The following is a 21,878-nucleotide window of genomic DNA, read 5'->3' as shown; positions in this document are numbered from 1 at the left end:
TTTCCACAGTCATTGATGATATGGGGCTGCATGACAGGTAATGGCACTGGGGAAATGGCTGTCATTACATTTTCATTAAATGGACACGTTTATGTTGACATTTTGAACACGTTTGGGTATGACATAATTTTCAAGAAAAACTGTAAAAACTTTCTTTGAAGAAAGATACATAAGGTCAATGTCTTAGTAGTCAAATAGTGAACATCAGTGGTGGAAATTGAAGAAATTGACTGACAAAACTGGAGTACAGTTTGTCACAAGTCCACACCTCAGAGACTGCAAGCTGTTAAAAAATATTGCAACAAAGTACTAGTAGTGTGTTGTAATGTTTGTTTTTCATGATTCCATAATTTTTCACTCCGATCTAAAAATGAAACCGTCACTGACTACCAAAACATATTCTCTAGATTTCTTTTTGCGTTTGTTAAAGCCAGCAAGTTTCCATTTGAAATTACTTTAGTTGTGTGTCACGTTTGTCATCTGCTTTTTGTCTACAAAATCAAACAACTGTATGAACATCCTCCAAGACTGGTGATTCCATCATTTTTTTCCCCAGGGGTTTTATGCTGCACTGTATCATACTGCCCCTCAATGAGAGGACCAAATATAATAAAACACAGACAAATACTCACCTCTAATTTCCTTGGTGAATTTGACCCGCTGCGAGTCAGTCAAAGGTTTGGTCTGTTCATTGATGTTCTGTATATCCAACACCTCGCACATGAACTCAATCACAGGCTGAGCGCGGTAGAAAGCAGTGGCCGACACTGGGGGTTTGGAAGGAGGGAAGAGAAATGCCACGTGATTCATCGGCTCCCGTTAATAACGATAAGCAGAACAATTTCATGCATAAAATAACACAGGCCGAGCAAAGGCTTCTCTTGAACTGGCAAGAAGAAATGTATAAGCAGTACAGATGCTCTTAACAACAGCTTGGGTGGTCTTATATCAACAAAGATAACTTAGTTTCTTAAAAAAAAAAAACTGTATTTAAGTACCGTCTTTTCTGGACCATAGGGCGCACCGGATTATAAGACGCACTGCCGAAGAGCGGGTCTATTTAGGTCTACTTTCATACCAAAGGCGCACCGCATCATAAGGCGCATTAAAAGGGGTCATATTATAAAAAAAATTTAATTTAAAACAATTCTTTGTGGTCTACATAACATGTAATGGTGGTTCTTTGGTCAAAATGTTGCACAGATTATGTTTTACAGATCATCTTTAAGTCGCTTTCTGACCGTCGCTTCAGTAAGCGCCGTTTTGTGGGCGGTCTTATTTAAATGGCTCACTTTCGACATCATTTTTTCTCCGCCATCTTTGTTGTACCGGTGTAGCGTGCAAGGACGGGAGTGGAAGAAGTGTCAAAAGATGGAGCCAACTGTTTTAACGAAATTCAGACTTTACTTAAATCAATAACGGAGCAGCATCTCCTCATCCATGGCTCACTAGTGCAACAACAACGCCGGGAATGTGTCCCGTGAAAAACCGTCAGACCGGAACTCTTTGATAACTAAAGTTCCGTATGTGCAAGATATAAAGTTAGAACTTTACGCTACTTTTAATAAGAAATGGCAACAGCATTACAAGAAGATGGAGAAAAAGAAGCTTATCGACTACGGCATGCGGCTCTTTAGCGCCGCCCTGGTGGCTCTCTGGAGCTTTTTCAAAAATGTATGAAAAATGGAAAAAGATGAGGGGAAAAAAATATATTTTTTGTTTAAATATTGTTTCTGTAGGAGGACAAACATGACACAAACCCCCCTAATTGTTATAAAGCACACTGTTTATATTAAACATGCTTCACTGATTCGAGTATTTGGCGAGCGCCGTTTTGTCCTACTAATTTTGGCGGTCCTTGAACCCACCGTAGTTTGTTTACATGTACAACTTTCTCCGACTTTCGGGGACGTGTCTTATGCCACTTCTTTTTCTGTCTCATTTTGTCCACCAAACTTTTAACGTTGTGCATGAATGCACAAAGGTGAGTTTTGTTGATGTTACTGACTTGTGTGGAGTGCTAATCAGACATATTTGGTCACTGCATGACTGCAAGCTAATCGATGCTAACATGTTATTTAGGCTAGCTATATGTACATATTGCATCATTATGCCTCATTTGTAGCTATATTTGAGGTCATTTAGTTTCCTTTAAGTCTTCTTAATTCAATTTATATCTCATGACACACTATCTGTATGTAATATGGCTTTTAATTTTTTGCGGCTCCAGACAGATTTGTTTTTGTATTTTTGGTCCAATATGGCTCTTTCAACATTTTGGGTTGCCGACCCCTGGACTACGGTATCGGCACAGACTACAGTGGCGGACGTGCGCAAAGTTTCAGGACTTACGCAGATCTCAAATACACATCAGCAGGTACCAGAAGGTAAGAAAAGTTGGTTTTGCATAATATTGTGAAACAAAACGGCAGATAATATGTCTGCTAATGGGTGCCATTTTGCGGTCCTCATACACACACCATAGTAATACTTGTATCTTTGGCTACGGTAGCCATAATGGGTCGACAATCCATCGAGCGGTGCAGCTTCAAAGTCATACTAAAACATTTTGACAGATTTTTGAGTACCGTGTGTAATGTTCTTTATTTTTAATGGAACATTTTAAGTTTTGGTGTTCACTGGCGTCATATTGCAGTTTACACGTATCTCTTTTGTGTGACTGCCATCTACTGGTCACTTATAATTTCACCATGTACCAAATAAAATTGCTTCGAGGTCGGTAAGCACAACAATAATTATTCCGTACATTTGGAGCACCAGGTTATAACAAGCACTGTTGATTGTTTTAGAAAATTAAAGGATTTTAAGTGCGCCTTATAGTCCGAAAAATACGGTAAGCATAATATAACCATGACACTAATGTACTGATATACTCTACCTGTTAAGACTGAATGGAATACTATATTAGCAATTGCAATTTTCATGAAAAAAAAAAAAAAAAAAAAACACCAATTATTTTTAATATGATCCTAAACTTGGTGTATATGACGAGTGGTAATATTTTTAAGTGAAACAACAAAGTGACTGCTTTTTTACAGTTCTGTCGCCCTACCATCGATGTTGAGCATCATGTTCCACATGGCAGGACGGACGGACTGATGGAAACCAAACCACACCTCCCTGCCTCCGCCCAGAGGATGGTAGTAGCCCTCAGGAGGGGAGAAGAATGAACGGCCCACCGGAGTGTATCTGTGTACATTGACACAAAGGAAATCACAAATCAGATTCTTCTTAAATGATGAACTGTGTGTATCAGTATGTAAATGTGCAGTAAAATAGGAGCAGAGGTTAATTTGTAATAAAAGTTCCTAATAAATACGCAGGGAAAGCCTTTAAAAAAAACACATCCATTAGGGCGTGTAATCTAATTTGATCAGAATGCAAGACGGCAGGAAATTCAGTCAAAGCTTCATAAAATGTGAAAAGCAATAATCCAAGCATGGATCTTGAAAACAAGTGAAGAATAGACGTTAATAAAGACCTCATGGAAGGGAGATGCCGTGTGATAACATCCAGGGCCTGAACGGAGTCCTCCGGGACCTCGTTCAGGTGACCGGACAATGCTTCCAGCAGCATCTGAAGACTGACAACAGACACCCATTGCAAGGACACCTTAAACGTCTGATCTTTCCCTTCGCCAGGTAGAGTCACCTCCAGATCCACCTGCGATTCATGGACATAGATTAGAAGGTGGGAATTGAGGAGCAGTAAACAATGAAAGATTTTGTGAATCAGTTGACAAACTAGAAGTTCATTCTGAAGAAAACACACCTACACACTGCGACTCTTAGAAGGGTGGAAAGTTGAGGGAAATGTGCCTGAATGGCCCTCTCTGGCAACGGATAAGCTATGTTTCTTACAAGTATCATTATGACTTGAGCGTTAGAAGACAAGCAATAGCTGAACATGCTACACTACACACCATAAGGGGATACAAAAACACTAACTGCTAGGGTAGAGCTATTGAATGTAAACCGGGATGGGCGGATCGATACAAGTATCAACAGTAATGATACCTCGTAACTATATTAATTACATCAATATTTATCATCACAACATCTTTGTTGTTTTCATTATTTATGAACTCAGAAAAAAAAAGCCAAAAGTCTTTGCTTTTGTTTAGTTATTTTGCACTATGAACTATATTAAAAATATAGTATGTAATAAAAGGGAATAAGGAAATAATTTAAATATTAATTGATATTGATACACCCTTATCCTGTGTTTTTGTCGCATTACAGTTGTGATCAAAAATTTTGACATTTTATGATCCTGAAAAATTTCAAATATGAAAATTGGTATGGCCAATTCTGTCCCTGTAACTATTTAGTATTGGGATCAGTGCCCAAATGTGTAGTATCTCCCAAAATTAATATAAAGTACCCAAACAACAGAAGAATACATGCTTAGTACATTTTAACAGACATTTAGATGTACCAGTGCTACAGTAAAAAGTAACCAACTATCAACTGTAAATTAACAAATATATTAATAATAGTTTTCAGAACAAAATACAACTTGAAACGCGGCAATGTTACCGCACATGTCAGCAGCCAATTGGGAACTTTTGTAACCCGTTTTGAAATTCTATTATCATTTAAAAATATAGTGATATATATTATCGCAAAAGGCTGCAATATACATCGCGATACGGATTTTAAGCAAAGGGTATTCAACGTTGTCCGGAACAATGACGAGGGGACTTATCATATATTGTGTTTCATATTATTAAACTGGCACCAGCCTGTCAAAGACCCTGAAAGGGACAAGCTGTTGTTATTGTGCAATACTAAGATCCATCCATCCATCCATCTTCTTCCGCTTATCCGAGGTCGGGTCGCGGGGGCAGCAGCCTAAGCAGGGAAGCCCAGACTTCCCTCTCCCCAGCCACTTCGTCCAGCTCTTCCCGGGGGATCCCGAGGCGTTCCCAGGCCAGCCGGGAGACATAGTCTTCCCAGCGTGTCCTGGGTCTTCCCCGTGGCCTCCTACCGGTCGGACGTGCCCTAAACACCTCCCGAGGGAGGCGATCGGGTGGCATCCTGACCAGATGCCCGAACCACCTCATTTGGCTCCTCTCGATGTGGAGGAGCAGCGGCTTTACTTTGAGCTCCTCCCGGATGGCAGAGCTTCTCACCCTATCTCTAAGGGAGAGCCCCGCCACCCGGCGGAGGAAACTCATTTCGGCCGCTTGTACCCGTGATCTTGTCCTTTCGGTCATAACCCAAAGCTCATGACCATAGGTGAGGATGGGAACGTAGATCGACCGGTAAATTGAGAGCTTTGCCTTCCGGCTCAGCTCCTTCTTCACCACAACGGATCGATACAGCGTCCGCATTACTGAAGATGCCGCACCAATCCGCCTGTCGATCTCACGATCCACTCTTCCCTCACTCGTGAACAAGACTCCGAGGTACTTGAACTCCTCCACTTGGGTCAGGGTCTCCTCCCCAACCCGAAGATGGCATTCCACCCTTTTCCGGGCGAGAACCATGGACTCGGACTTGGAGGTGCTGATTCTCATCCCAGTCGCTTCACACTCGGCTGCGAACCGATCCAGCGAGAGCTGAAGATCCTGGCCAGATGAAGCCATCAGGACCACATCATATGCAAAAAGCAGAGACCTAATCCTGCAGCCACCAAACCAGATCCCCTCAACGCCTTGACTGCGCCTAGAAATTCTGTCCATAAAAGTTATGAACAGAATCGGTGACAAAGGGCAGCCTTGGCGGAGTCCAACCCTCACTGGAAACGTGTCCGACTTACTGCCGGCAATGCGGACCAAGCTCTGGCACTGATCATACAGGGAGCGGACCGCCAAAATCAGACAGTCCGATACCCCATACTCTCTGAGCACTCCCCACAGGACTTCCCGAGGGACACGGTCGAATGCCTTCTCCAAGTCCACAAAACACATGTAGACTGGTTGGGCAAACTCCCATGCACCCTCAAGGACCCTGCCGAGAGTATAGAGCTGGTCCACAGTTCCACGACCAGGACGTAAACCACACTGTTCCTCCTGAATCCGAGGTTTGACTATCCGGCGTAGCCTCCTCTCCAGTACACCTGAATAGACCTTACCGGGAAGGCTGAGGAGTGTGATCCCACGATAGTTAGAACATACCCTCCGGTTCCCCTTCTTAAAGAGAAGAACCACCACCCCGGTCCAATACTAAGATATTCAAAAAATAGCAGTAGTGCTGCTAACAGCTAGTTGGCAAATAACACGCTAATCACTAGCTGGTTAACTAGGGCAGTGATCGCTAGCTATCTTAAATGCTAACATGAATACAGTAATAGTTTAAGTTTTTAATTTAAAAACTGCAAAGTACTGTGAGTAGGGTGTCCATGGCACTGCCATTTATAAACAACACTACAGTGTGTTAAACCAATGTTCAAGTATTTAAAAACATCTAAATTTGAGGAAAAATAATATATATGAAAAAGGCCAATCAACTAAATATTTTACGACCCCCCAGCAGTAACTCTGCGACCCATTGTTGAAGACCTCTGTTTTGGGCAATATCCCCCATCCCTAATCAAAACAATAAAAAAATGAAAGTGATTCAGCTAATGTGTATACCAACCCTGTCTCTCCCGATTGGCAGTGGATGTGCTGTGTACATGTTCCTCTTCCCATCGTAACCAGGCTGTCGGTCTCCAAAGATCTGCATCTTGAAGTGCCGCACCATGGTGTCCACCACCTCCCTAAAAGACCAGAAAACGGTTGCTGAGGTGCTCATACACTTAAACTGTGCTGTACAAATGCAATAAATAAAGCCTCATTTATAAATCAACCTTTGTGGGCGGGAGAAAAAAAAAACCTTTAGTAGATTTACCTGTTGACCCTCCGTGGCCGTTTCTCAGGCTTGATGTCGATATCATAGTGATAGACATCAATCTTGGGAATCTGCACTTGGAAGTGGTTGGCCAGGAGACGGATGGGTTTCCCCACCGTGCCAAGGCCGGGACGCCGTGGCGGCTGGAACAGAGAGGGAGGGGCAGGAGGAGGGCCTGGAGACGGAGGAGAACAGTGGTCAATTCCCAATTTGTCAAACACTGATTACCGAAAACAGAATTGTCTCAGGGTTCACCAATAACAAACGTGTCACTTTGCACGCGTCACAATATCGGAAAGTGAGAATTTATCGCATTCGGCCAATGTCAGGCTTCTTAATTTCATCAACGTCACCTGCATGAATTTACTAAAACACATAGACACCCTGATTGATCCACAACGTTGGCCCCTGACCCACATGGGTCAACCAGAGGCTGACGAAACAATGACCCCCAATTATCCCTCCCACCCCCGGCTCCACCCAGACATACAAGGGCATCCACCCCAAACATTGAGACAAAGCCCGAGCTCCTCTCAGACAGACAGCAGCAGCGCCATATGGAGGGGTGCCGCGCCGAGTCTGGGATTACCGTTACACTCGGTACATATAGCGCAGACCTCTCACAATGCATAAGACAACTACTCACCTATGCATACAATCCTAATCAGGCTTGTGTAGCTTGCAGCTTTAAGAGCGCAGTCATCCTTTTTACAGGGATTGGGGAATATTGTTTTTAGTAGAACCCCCCATCATTACATCATTATGCCTACCGGCACTGTGCCAAAAAAATGACAAGATGTTGGCCTAAATTGTGTGATGTTGAACAACATGCCCCCAATCTATGTTTTATTCAGAATTTTTTAGAATTATGCAGGGATGCATACCAATTCTTATGTGGACATTACCCAGCTCCCTCCACCAGATACTGACTCATCTACCTCCAATCAATACTCATTAATATTTAAATGGCAGGACGATAGAATAATAATTCGTAGTTCTGTCTAAATTGTTTTTGACTGCTCTGTATAGAATTAGTCTGAATCCATTGGCAACACATGCACATGTCGTCATTGGCGTAGGTGGTATTAAAGGAGGCTGGGGAGATGCTTTTGTCAACTGACAGCTAAAAGGACTGTGGGGGTCCTACTGAACTCCATGCGGCCGCACGCTCCAGTTAGCAAGTGAGGCGCGAGAGCACAGACAATCGGGACCCCATTGCTTCTTGAAAACACATTTGCCTGCATGCCCCTATCAAGCCTGGGCCCCAAATGTCCTCCCCCCCTTTTCCCTACTACCACTCCTCCATCGTAATAGCGGTGGTTTGAGTGCCGTCTTCCTATTGTTAGCTTTGTGTGAATGTCAGCTTGTCTATGTGTTTGCATACATTTGCCTTGGTTCTCAATTAAGCATTGAATCGGTTTGTCAATCAAAAATAGGAATGGGCAATAGGGCCTAAAATCTACATTGCGATAATGTATATCACGATACATTATTTGTTATAGTAAAGATAAAAGATTAATTCAACGGGTTACAAAGGCTCCAAATTAGGCTGCTGACATATTGCGTCATTTCCGGTGGTATTATTATGTCAAAACTATTATTACATCTACTTGCTAATTTACTGTTAATATCTGGTCACTTTCTATTGTAACATGGTTTTATCTACACACGTTAATATGTAATAAGCATTTATTCTTCGGTTTGAAAACTTTACATTAGTTGAGCGATACTAAAAATATGGGTATTAATCCAGTACCAAGTTAGTTAAGGGCCCAGTATTGGCCATACCAATGCTAAAAGTTCAAATTTTAAAGATCATTGAATGTCAATTTTTGATCACAATTATAGTCAGACAATAACACAGCATCGCAATTAAATATTCAAATTATTATTGATTCTAATCTAAATCCTTTGGTTTTTGACCTGAAAGCCTTCTTTATGTCCGGGGACTAATTTTCAGAGTTTGTAAACAACAAAAAATGTTTTTTAAATGCTAATTTATCAATCTAACAAACACTGTAGTATCGAACATATACTGATAGTATACTTGGCATCGTTACTGTCAATATTTGTATCGATCTGCCCACCTCCGTTTACGTTCAAGAGCTTTAACTTATCAGTTGGCATATCCTCCTAACGTGTGTCGTGTAGCATGTTTAGCTTGTCCTCCAGTGATGTTACTTGTCAGAAACTTTGTTTATTTGCTGCCATGGAGGCGAAGATTGCTGAATTAGAAGTGGCTTTGCAGTGTGGAGGGACGTTAGCCGCTAACGAGAATGCTACAGTGTGTCGAGGACGCGTCTGTTTGCTTGTCGCTGTCAAACTTGCGGGACACAGCTAGAACGTGTCATCAACATGCATTATCTCGATATAACGGTAGTATTAAAAGCCTTTATTATTGTTTATATTGTGCAACACTCATCACAATGATTTATATATTCATTCTGTGCTGCATTCAACACTGTACTTTGAGCCATAAAACATTATATTGGTGTTCTCCAAGTGTACATTGAAATGGTTATAGTATTCATAAGTATATCAGTTTGTGTTGCGTGCTACCTGTGTATGCAGGAAACCTTCCATGCAAGAAAGCCTTAGAACATTCTCCTTTGTGGTATGCTGCTCAGAGCTCACTGTCAATATCAGTATCTCAACTTTACTCTAATCTTAACAATATACAGTCTCATATTTCTTCAAATAGAGGCCTTGTTTTGAATAGACGTCATGCCTCAATTCATTTGAATAAAATAAACTGATAGCACCCCCCCGTGACCTCAAGATGGACAAGCGGTAGAAAAAACAGAGACCAAAGTCAGGTTTTTAACAAGCAGTCATCTGGTTGTTTTTTCCATTATAAAAAGGTGTGTAGGCGGAACTGAGAGAGCCATGTAACGAGGTGAAATACTGTAGTGTAACCTAATGGAATAATAAACAAATGACAACAATGGAGAACATCTAGCCCTGTATGTTCTTTCCACTAGCTTCAAAACGCACTTGCCACTTTACAGAGCAGTTATTTTGGTACCGTCCCCGGTTTTCCGATTGCGTGGACACGCCATTTGATTTTTTCCCATCGTAGCTGTAGAAAGTCTACTAAGCGTTAAATGTGTCCCTGGTAACCACAGCGTGATCAAGCAGTAGGGCAGTTAGGACTGTACCGAGGATGAGGATGATGGCTGGGCCTGATGACTCAGGGACTGACAGAACTGAGCGGTGCACTTACGCCCACACCTGCAAATACCTGGATTAAGGAACTGCACTACACTATAAAAAAGGTTCACTTGTTTGCATTGACGTTATGCATGTTCTTGTTTATTTAGTCTTCAGTTTGCTCAGTTGTAGAAATAGGATAGACTTTATCAATCACACATTGGGGGAATTCTACTAGGTACCGGAGTGTGAGTTAATAAAAAGGTACCTGTACATCTCTGGAAAATTATGTTTTCCTGCTTGCATTTGTAAAGAAATCCCAGATAGTGAGAGAGTAGGATGTCTTGCAAGCTTGAGTCAGTGTCACTTCCTGACAAAGCTACATAACCACACAATTTCTGTAGAAGTCAGAGCATTGGTTACAGCTGCAAAATCTAGAGCATTGCAAATATTCTCTACTATTCTATTCAGCCAGATAAAATAAGACCAAAATATTAGAAACACCAGTGAACATTATATTTTCTAGGGCGTAGATTATTAACAGTGAACTACCGCCACAGTAAAACACATTATCAAAGCAATATTTTCTTTGTAGACTCAAAATGATATGATCAGTCCGAGTAGAGAGAGCAGGTGTACCTGATAAAGTATCCTGATAAAGTGTGTAAATTAATATACAGTAAATGGGAAGGGACATTAAATAAAATATATACTAGGTTCTCCACATATTTTTATTTTCTCCAGTTCTCTCTCCCTGGATATTAAATGTACCTCCACAGTGCGTAAATTTAAATGCTCGGTCGCTCTATATTTTCAAAGTGATGTCTTCGTTTACATGCACAAATTATTTCCTTCCCCAAACGCTGTATGACTCCGAAATGCTAGGGGGTGGGATTTTGGTCATTTCAGCTCGTTTAGCTGTGGGTAGAGGAAGAGAATGCCAGATGCCAATAGCTGTTTTAACGGGAGTTTAGTTTAGTTCTTCTAGTTATGGTGCTCCTCAGAGGCTTAGGAGAAAATACAATTGTGATGGCTTGCATTGACCGCGATTATTTGAAAACAAACTTTACCACTACGCTATTAATGATTTTTAATTTATGAATTTATTTTTCTCAGGGCGTTCAATCGGTCGCAACTGAACTTTTCAGTTTGTCTTAGTTTCGCCTTCCATTCGAGCAGGCTTAAATCAGTTTATGCTCAGACTCAGATCCGACCCATCTGAGTCAGACTCAGATCCGACCCATCTGAGTCAGACTCAGATCCGACCCATCTGAGTCAGACTCAGATCCGACCCATCTGAGTCAGACTCAGATCCGACCCATCTGAGTCAGACTCAGATCCGACCCATCTGAGTCAGACTCAGATCCGACCCATTTTAGTGAAGTGTGAGATTAAGTAAATTATATCTATATAGCGCTTTTTCTCAAGAGACTTAAAGTGCTTTAACTTGTGAAACCCAATCTCCATATTTAGGCTACATTTAATCCAGTGTGGGTGGCACTGGGAGAAAGGACTAGGGTGGCGGAAGCTGGAATCAAACATGGAACCCTCAAGTTGCTGGTACAGCCGCTCTACTAGCTTAGCCACGTCGCCCCAGTCAGACTCAGATCAGAGTCAGACTCAGATCCGACCGATCGATCTAGTTCTGCATGCAAAAATCCTAGGCTGTTGCCATTTCTAATACAAATAAGTGTATATTTCTAACTTATCTGTCAGTAGACTTGGTATGGAAGCGCTAAAAACTACAACAGGGTCGAGATGCAGTCGAAGGAGGCTTGGCCTGGAGGGAAAGCTTCAGGCACGTAAATAAGACAGACTACAAAACAGCGCGTTTTGAAGAGACAGCCAGAAAACAGGTTTTGGATGGTCTGTTACAATGCAACATTTTGATCAAAAATCCACCATTACACCATGAGTGTTTTAAAAGTTAAAAAAAAGATCTATACTATGACCCATTTAAAAGGCATTGAGAGGCAGGGATTTTTCTTAACCCCATTATTGTTATCTACTTATCACTGACGAACAAAATACAGACATATTATTTTCAGTACATTTTAATTTTGAATAAAATTATTTTATTTTGAAAAGGGTGTTTGATACGTTTCTACCCACAGGGGATGTGCTGTCTTCATCGAAAAAGTTATATGTATTGAACGGGTAGTATGTGTTGTGTCCATAAAAATGTTTACTTATTCCAGATAGTGTAGCTTAAGTGTGATGTATCAAAGTGGACCCCCTGTCCCTCGCATGGTTACATTCTTCTGTTTGGAGACCACTGACGTAAAACAGTCCCCCTCCTTTGGGCTTCTCTTCTTCTCCTGTGAACTTAATGTTGGTGAGACCGGCGCTTATGATCGATCGATCAATCAAGTAAGTGTACAGACGCAAGAGGGATCTGGTTTCTGATGACAGTCTACACATGTCAGTCGGTTCCTCAGAACACAATCCAATTAACATGTGTTTTAGAAAGCTGGTTTCAAATCAAATCATGTAATAATGTCAGATGTTCTTTATGTGGTGCATGTAAACGCAGATACTCTGCCAGAAAAAGATGATGTGATCTGATCAAAGGCCTTGTTTACACGGGACGCCAAATCTGATTTTTCTGCACTCAAGTGGCACAGATCGGATATTTTTTGCCAGTCTAAATGCTCCAAAGGGCTTCGAATCTGATCCTTTCACATCAGATTTGGGCCACACCAAGAGATGGTCTGATTTTGTTTAGAATTTGATCTTTTCAAATATAACTGCAGTCAGAACGGCAACGCGACCTTTTAGTGACTTTTATGGCATCTTTGGTCGAGCTATGTCATTCGTGTACGCAAGAAAAGACTAAAAGACAGTCTCTTTCCTTTTTGCAATTCTGTTCTTCCTCCTCCTGCAGTTGTTTTCGGTCTGTGTATGTCACGGACATCTGTTTTTTGTGTGGAATAGAAAAAATATTTAACATAAAAATCAATGTTTCCTGCTTTTTGGTTTTATAATAATAAAAAACAGAAAACAGATCGTTTATAATTATCCGATTTCATTGATGTATATGAAAATCGAAAATGGAAAAGTATTTCAATTTGATTGCCAATTACAAATATGATTTTCAATCTTGTCTTTGTAGCACTTTGAGATCTTGTTTGATGAAAAGTGCATTAGAAATTAAATTTTTTATCATTATAAGATCATGCGCATTGTCTCTTCTGTATCCTTGTCAGTGAATGACATGGAACAACAACAACAGAAGAAGACAAAGAACGGCGACGTCAAAACAAGTTTGTCGGGGTCAAGAGTTCCCTCTTCTATCTTTTTAAATGTCAATCAATCAATCAATCAATGTTTACTTATTTTACTATAAGTGTCCAGAGACAAAGAAAGTTACACATTTTATTTATTCTCTATCAAGCAGGAAAACGGGTCCATGTACATTGCTCTTCTTCTTCTGTTGTTGTTTTTCCGGGTCACTTCTTGTTCCATGTAACTTCCTGTTTGTGTTCACTTTATCAAACTGAGCATGCAAGTGACGTCCAGGCAACATTAAAAGACTACGTTTACACTGCATGCCAAAGTGGCCCAAGATTTGATGTGTTCTAAATGAGATTATTTCCAGCAGACTGTTTACATTGCAAGTAAAATGTGATCTTTATCAGACTCCAGAATAAACGCGCACAGGCCCAATGTGGCCACGACGTCACTTGCATGTGCAGTTCGATAAAGTGCAGACAAAGGAAGTTGATCCGTCAAAATGTGCTTGTAGATTAAGAGTGGACTTGTCATTGGCGCTACAAGTAATCGTTTCATTAAATATTTAAATTGATATCTAAATCCGTTTTGAAACGTACGGTATTTTTTGATGTGGCAAGAGCGCAAATCGATAAGACACCGCTGGTAGCTTTCTTTGACGAGACAACTAATTTCGACAGAATACCAAATTCCGTAAATGAGGAAGTTGCTACTACACGTGAAAACATGGACGCCATGGATCAGCATGTTAGTGGGTTTGTGCCATGGCTGTTGTGGAGAGGAAGGCGGCAGATGACGGAAAACAACTGCAGGCAGAGGCAGAAGAGAATTTCAAAAAGGAACCTACAGCTACACGAATGACGTAGCTGACCAAAGATGACGTATAAGTCGCAATCAGGTCGCATTTCCGTTTAAACTGCAGTCACATTTGAAATATCAGATTCCAATCAGATTGAGACTACCTCCTGATGTGGCCCTCATCTGATGTGAAAAGATCACATTTGAAGTACCTTGGATATCCAATCTGTGTCACTTGAGAGGAAAACAATCAGATTTGGTATATTGTGTGAAGTGCCATCGTCTACACCAGGGGGGCTCATTAAGTCGATCGCCAGCCAGGTATTAGAAAAATAGACCTAAAAATTAGCGATCATAAGTCTTCACCAAGACGTCACTTTCGTCACTTGACTGACATTCACGGCACCTGAGGGTCTTCTGAGATGACGCTGGCTGCTGCGAGCTCATTATTAAGAAAAAATGACCGACAGTAAGGCGAGAAGCCCTTTTTATTTCAACAGACTCTCGCGCCGTACCGTCAAAACTCTAAAGACCGACTGCACAGTTCCTGTCTTCACAATAAACTTCATCCTGCCTGCGCTAACAAAATAAGAGTCTCAGAAAGCTGGCGTGCAACGTGCAATGTATTTCTCGTAGAGTGTATAAAAACGAGTATGGAAGCTGGACAAATAAGACGCCAAAAACCAACCACTTTCATGTGGTATTGGACAGAAAGAAGGACTTTTTTTCTCCTCCATTTGAAAATGCTGACGTTATCAGCACTACTGTCTGATTCCGATCAATGCAAGTCATCAGAATCAGGTAATACTAGGGCTGGGCGATATATGCGATATATCGCAGGTTTGTCTCTGTGCGATATAGAAAATGACTATATCGTGATATTCGAGTATACGTTCTCACGCAGTTGCATTTAGCTGCTAACATTACACAACAGGCTCTCCTCGCTCTTTCCTGTGTCTCCTTCTCACAGACAGACAAGCGCACCTTCTTACATACATCACATACTGTCACGACATACGTCACATATGTATACGCTCTCGCGCAGCAAAGAGGTAGCAGCATGGGTAACGTTAGCTGTGATGCTAGCGCAGCCGTGCGAGTTTTAATACGAGAGAGACGGTGCGGATCTGGTAACAAATAAAGGAATAATTAATTCCCCCAAACAACAGCAGGGTGTCCATCGTCTGGCGGTCGTTTGGCTTCAAGTGGGAATATGTCGAACAGACAACCGTAATTTGTCAAGTGTGGGGCGAAAGCGTTGCTATAAAAAGTAGCATTACTGCTAATATGTAGCATCATTTGAAAAGTCACCTGCTAGAGAATGAAGAGTGCTTACTCCGCATGTCAACATCTTCGTTCGGTGCCACACGCCCACACCATCAAAATGCCGAGGAAAACATTTCCAGATCAACACCGTATGAAAAAAAGTGATTTTTTTTTTAGTTGAGATTTCCTTCTCTGTATGAAAGTTTTAAAAGTAGCATATATTAATGCAGTATGAAGAAGAATGTTTTAATGTAGACACATAGAATCATCATACTGCTGTGATTATATGCATCAAGTGTTCATTCAAGGCTAAGGCAAATATCGAGATATATATCGTGTATCGTGATATGGCCTTAAAATATTGCGATATTAAAAAAAAAGGCCATATTGCCCAGCCCTAGGTAATACACCAACTTATAGTCTTGTCTTCATGAAAGAAATTAATTTATATGTGTTAAACATGCTCTTGTTATTAAATACCTTTAACTTGTTAACAAAAATGTCTCTTTCATAAATATATACACACATTATATATATATATATATATATATATATATATATATATATATATATATATGAATGAAGGTAGATCCCCTCGACTTGATCAATTGAAAAGTAGCTCGCCGGCAGAAAAAGCGCGGTCTACCCCTGGTATACACGCGTCAGAACACAAACTAATTAAAATTGTATTTAAGAACACTAGTTTCAAACCAAACCGTGCCATAATTCAGATTTTCTTTACGTGGTGTATGTAAACGCAGATACTGTTGAAGAAAACGGTGATATGATCTCCCCCTAAAGCAGTGGTTCTCAACCTGGGTTCAATCGAACCCTAGGGGTTCGGAGAGTTGGCCTCAGGGGTTCGGCGGAGCCTCCGCCGCGGAGGTCAAGACACACCCGACTCATCGTGTAAATAAAATTTCTCCCTATCGGCGTATTATGGATACCCCCAAACAATGTTCCCTCTAACTCAGTGGCTTAGTGGTTAGAGTGTCCACACTGAGATCGGTAGGTTGTGAGTTCAAACCGGCCGAGTCATACCAAAGACTATAAAAATGGGACCCATTACCTCTCTGCTTGGCACTCAGCATCAAGGGTTGAAATTGGGGGTTGAATCACCAAAAATTATTCCCGGGCGTGACACTGCCCACTGCTCCCCTCACCTCCCAGGGGGTGAACAAGGGTGATGGGTCAAATGCATAGGACAAATTTCACCACACCTAGTGTGTGACAATCATTGGTACTTTAACTTAGATGTGCACACTGTGGACACACCAGCAGCACACCTGTCCCAAACCTGACTAATAACCAAGTTAATGACGCCAAAAGGAACGAGCGGTAGAAAATGGATGGATGGTTTATTATTATAATCAAATGACAGCAGTCATTTCCATGGGATTATTTTCAAAAATAAAGTGTTTTGGCCCACTAACAATGACAGTAACACAACATATTGTTTTTCATGAGCTGTGTACTAGTATTGTATGTCTGGGCGGGGGTCCTGCTTTGGAAATAATTTGTACCCCTCTCCGATATCCCATTCAGTTCCCACTAAAACATTCACATTTTGCACAATGAGATGTAAACATGGGATCATGTGTACAATCCTGTAACGTTCTGTTTGTAAAATATATCTTTATTAGTATTTATTTAATATAATAACATCATTTCATTATTAATATTTATAAATTAAGATTAAATTAAGTCTGAGTCCATGGTTCTCGCCTGGAAAAGGGTGGAGAGCCATCTCCGGGTTGCGGAGGAGACCCTGCCCCAAGTGGAGGAGTTCAAGTACCTCGGAGTCTTGTTCACGAGTGAGGGAAGAGTGGATCGTGAGATTGACAGGCGGAACGGTGCGGCGTCTTCAGTAATGCGGACGCCGTATCGATCCGTTGTGGTGAAGAAGGAGCTGAGCCGGAAGGCAAAGCTCTCAATTTACCGGTCGATCCACGTTCCCATCCTCACCTATGGTCATGAGCTTTGGGTTATGACCGAAAGGACAAGATCACGGGTACAAACGGCCGAAATGAGTTTCCTCCGCCGGGTGGCGGGGCTCTCCCTTAAAGATAGGGTGAGAAGCTCTGTCATCCGGGGGGGGCTCAAAGTAAAGCCGCTGCTCCTCCACATGGAGAGGAGCCAGATGAGGTGGTTTGGGCATCTGGTCAGGATGCCACCTGAACGCCTCCCTAGGGAGGTGTTTAGGGCACATCCGACCGGTAGGAGGCCACGGGGAAGACCCAGGACACATTGAGAAGACTACCGTATTTTCCGCACTATAAGCCGCACCTAAAAACCACAAATTTTCACAAAAGCTGACAGTGCGGCTTATAACCCGGTGCGCCTTATATATGGATTAATATAAATATTTATTTTCATAAAGTTTCGGTCTCGCAACTACGGTAAACAGCCGCCATCTTTTTTCCCCGTAGAAGAGGAAGCGCTTCTTCTTCTATGGTAAGCAACCGCCAAGGTAAGCACCCGCCCCCATAGAAGAGGAAGCGCTTCTTCTTCTACTGTAAGCAACCACCCGCCCCCGTAGAAGAAGAAGCCCCCGGATATTGCGTTTCATTTCATTTGTGTGTTTACATCTGTAAAGACCACAAAATGGCTCCTACTAAGCGACACGCGTATAACGCAGAATTTAAACTTACATCACAGATGGTGTCAAAAAACAAGTGAAGCACACAAATACAACACTCGCCGTCATTTCGGGTGGATTAACCAAAGAACTCCAACCGCTCGATATTGGTGTCAACAGGGCATTTAAAGCACGACTGCGAACGGCGTGGGAACAATGGATGACCGAAGGCGAACACACCTTCACTAAGACAGGGAGACAGCGCCGGACGACATACGCCAACATCTGCCAGTGGATCGTAAATGCCTGGGCGGATATTTCGGTCACAACTGTGGTCCGAGCTTTCCGGAAGGCAGGATTCACAGAACTGCTGGACGAGACGGAGCCGGCCATTTTGGATCCCGTATTCGCCCAACTTTTTAATTCGGACACCGAAGGAGAAGAATTCGAGGGATTTATGAATGAAGAATAACTTCAGAAAGTGAGCGTTATGTTTATTTTGTGTGTTGTGACATTAACGTTCAAGCAACATTATGTTGCTATTGCTCTGCACTATTTTGAATTTTACTATGTTTGTGATTGCACATTTGCGTACATTTTGGGAGTGAACAGAGTTGTTAGAACGCTGGTTTTTAATATATTATTAAAGTTTGACTGACCTATCTGACTGTTTTTTTGACATTCCCTTTAGCGCAGTTAGATGCGGCTTATAACACGGGGCGGCTTATAGGTGGACAAAGTTTTGAAATATGCCGTTCATTGAAGGCGCGGCTTATAACCCAGGGCGGCTTATGGTGCGGAAAATACGGGTACCGTATTTTCCGCACCATTAGCCGCACCTAAAAACCACAAATTTACTCAAAAGCTGACAGTGCGGCTTTTAACCCGGTGCGCTTTATATATGGATAAATATTAAGATTCATTTTCATAAAGTTTCGATCTCGCAACTTAGGTAAACAGCCGCCATCTTTTTTCCCGGTAGAACAGGAAGCGCTTCTTCTTCTACGCAAGCAACCGCCAAGGTAAGCACCCGCCCCCATAGAACAGGAAGCGCTTCTTCTTCTACTGTAAGCAACCACCCGCCCCCGGAAGAAGAAAAAAAAACGCGCGGATATCACCGTACGTTTCATTTCCTGTTTACATCTGTAAAGACCACAAAATGGCTCCTACTAAGCGACAAGGACCCGGTTCATGAAAAGACGCAATCTCTCCATCCGCACACGGATTACTACCGTATTTCACAGCAACTGATATTCCTGTGAACCGCACTGTGGAACGGGAGCACGTACGGTGAATATTCGCACCACAGGGAATGAGAAGTCATCCTTCACTGTGGTTCTAGCTTGCCATGCTAACTTCCACCCATGGTGATATTCAAAAGGAAGACCTTGCCAAAAGAGACCTTTCCAGCCGGCGTCATCATAAAAGCTAACTCGAAGGGAAGGATGGATGAAGAAAAGATGAGCGAGTGGTTAAGGGAAGTTTACGCGAAGAGGCCGGGTGGCTTTTTTCACACAGCTCCGAAGGCGAACACACCTTCACTAAGACGGGCAGACAGCGCCGGACGACATACGCCAACATTTGCCAGTGGATCGTAAATGCCTGGGCAGATATTTCGGTCACAACTGTGGTCCGAGCTTTCCGGAAGGCAGGATTCACAGAACTACTGGACAACAACAGCGACACTGACTCCGATGACTTCGACGAGACGGAACCGGCCATTTTGGATCCCACGCTTGCGCAACTTTTCAATTCGGACACCGAAGACGAAGAATTCGAAGGATTTACGAATGAAGAATAACTTCAGAAGGTGAGCGCTATGTTTATTTTGTGTGTTGTGACATTAACGTTCGAGCAACATTATGTTGCTATTGCTCTACACCATTTTGAATTTTACTATGTTTGTGATTGCACATTTGCGTACATTTTGGGACAGAGTTGTTAGAACGCTGGTTTTCAATATATTATTAAAGTTTGACTGAACTATCTGACTGTTTTTTTGACATTCCCTTTAGCGCAGCGTAGGCGCGGCTTATAATCCGGGGCGGCTTATTGGTGGACAAAGTTATGAAATATGTAATTCATTGAAGGTGCGGCTAATAATCCGGTGCGCCTTATAGTGCGGAAAATACGGTATGTCTCTCGGCTGGCCTGGGAACGCCTCGGGATCCCCCGGGAAGAGCTGGACGAAGTGGCTGGGGAGAGGGAAGTCTGGGCTTCCCTGCTTAGGCTGCTGTCCCCGCGACCAGACCTCGGATAAGCGGAAGAAGATGGATGGATGGAAGATTAAATTAAGAAAAAAACATTTTATTTTTCACTGAAGAAGGGTTCGGTGAAAGCGAATATGAAACTGGTGGGGTTCAGTACCTCCAACAAGGTTAAGAACCACTGTCCTAAAGACTTCCAGTTAAGCAATCTCAAACAAGAGGAGGAAGGATGCCTTTGTGTAAAAAAAACATAATTTTGTGGGTGTACGCTTCCCTGAGACGACTGCACTGCCGGGAAGTGGCTTTGTTGTCATATGGCAGATGCTGCAACCGTGTGTGATGGCTAAAAAGCGACATCAGTCCGTCTATTCCCGCTGTGCCCTCACATGCGCATGGCTGCCAATATCAAGACCGATTCGAAGTCACTGTTAGATTCTCGGTCTGATATTGAATGTATCAGCCATCCTGGACGGAGACACGCCGTTGCTGATGGCGACGACTCAAGATGAAAGGGTTCGGATGTGAAAACATGCCGCGCAGTTTGCGACGAAATATCGGTAAAAATTCGCCAGTTGACCCTAAGCGAAAATTGTCCTCGTTTTGTCTGAAATGTGGAAACGTGTGTTAAGAAGGTAAACACACCACGACGCGGAAGGAAGGAAGGGAGGGAGGGAGGAAGGTCCTAGTTAAATCCCCACTCACACAATACCAGCCCCGACACGACGGAGCTGTGCGTGCCTCACATAAATAAAAGCCCACGGACGTACGCGCAATACACGCAGAATCGACGTAAAGGCGAAACGTTTCACCCAGCGTCAACATTGTCACGCTACGAGACGCACGGCGTGGGCCCTCGGTGGGTTTCGTCGCCAGCGCGTCGAGGCCTCACTGCAGCCGCGGCCCCCAGTGAAGCGGCACACCTGAGCACACGAGTCGCATGCGCGGCTCACGTCGTCGTCGTCACTCTCCTCCCCCCCCCTACTACTCGTTTGTCTTCGCTTCCTTACCGGGTCCGAGCGCTTCCATTGCCGAGGCCTCTCTCTCCGACTCTGTCCCGGCCTGGCGGCTCCGTACCGACGCTGAAATTGGGGGCGGTATCGCGAAGCTTAAAGTGGCTAATTTAAGAAAAAGGAATAAAAGACAGCGACGTGTGCTGCTGCTGACTGGGCTGCTTGACCCGAACTACTGATACTGTCGCTTCTGGCGCTGGGGCATTTTGTAACTGCGCATGCGCCAGTCCGAGGCAGTCGGTCGCGTTGTGCGCATGCGTAAAACAATTGAGCGCTAATAAAACTTTGCTGACTAAACTCTTACAGCAAATCCATGAGTAATATTGTTTTACATAGTATGAGAAAAAATTGGAAAATTAATTTTACTTTTGCAACCTCATTATACTATTATACTTACTATAAATGTAAGATTCTCAATACCCGACCTGTTTTTTTGTGCCTTTAAAAAAGACTTAGAACTTTACTTTAAAACGCTTTCGACTTCTAACAACCAAAAAGCTGTGAAAACTATGATGCTGTGCTCCAAATTTGGATTATTTACGGAACTTGTGTGAACCTATGGCTTTACACTTTGATACATATATATTTATATTGCATTCTATTTTAGTTACCGTACTTTATTGAGTTTACAACCCAATAAAGTAACACTTTGATACATATGTATATATATATATATATATATATATATATATATATATATATATATATATATATATATATATATTGCATTCTATTTTAGTTACTTTATTGAGTTTACAACCCCCTGGCGGTTTTTTGTACT

The 21,878-nt window shown here is 42.4% G+C and overlaps 1 protein-coding gene across 7 annotated transcripts in view; it reads right to left on the bottom strand.

Moving 5' to 3' along the window:
* ago4 (argonaute RISC component 4) overlaps positions 1 to 21,300 on the bottom strand; it is a 49,144-nt gene extending 27,844 nt beyond the window's left edge. For 4 of the 7 annotated variants that reach the window (XM_072915535.1, XM_072915537.1, XM_072915536.1 and 1 more), the window contains exons 1-6: positions 21,095 to 21,300; positions 6,858 to 7,032; positions 6,606 to 6,726; positions 3,503 to 3,684; positions 3,074 to 3,210; positions 634 to 767 (exon numbers count right to left, since the gene is read on the bottom strand). In XM_072915535.1, the coding sequence (XP_072771636.1) occupies positions 634 to 767; positions 3,074 to 3,210; positions 3,503 to 3,684; positions 6,606 to 6,726; positions 6,858 to 7,032; positions 21,095 to 21,113 (768 nt within the window). In that variant the 5' untranslated portion in view covers positions 21,114 to 21,300. Of the gene's footprint in view, positions 1 to 632; positions 768 to 3,073; positions 3,211 to 3,502; positions 3,685 to 6,605; positions 6,727 to 6,857; positions 7,033 to 21,094 lie in introns of all 7 variants that reach the window. The other 3 variants (XM_061983166.2, XM_061983167.2, XM_061983168.2) reach the window with 2 other exon arrangements.
* Between the last annotated feature and the right edge of the window lie 578 nt (positions 21,301 to 21,878).

Source organism: Nerophis lumbriciformis, linkage group LG21 (genome assembly GCF_033978685.3).
Source record: "Nerophis lumbriciformis linkage group LG21, RoL_Nlum_v2.1, whole genome shotgun sequence".
In the NCBI taxonomy this organism is placed as follows: domain Eukaryota; kingdom Metazoa; phylum Chordata; class Actinopteri; order Syngnathiformes; family Syngnathidae; genus Nerophis; species Nerophis lumbriciformis.
This window is presented reverse-complemented; position numbering and strand designations above follow the sequence as displayed.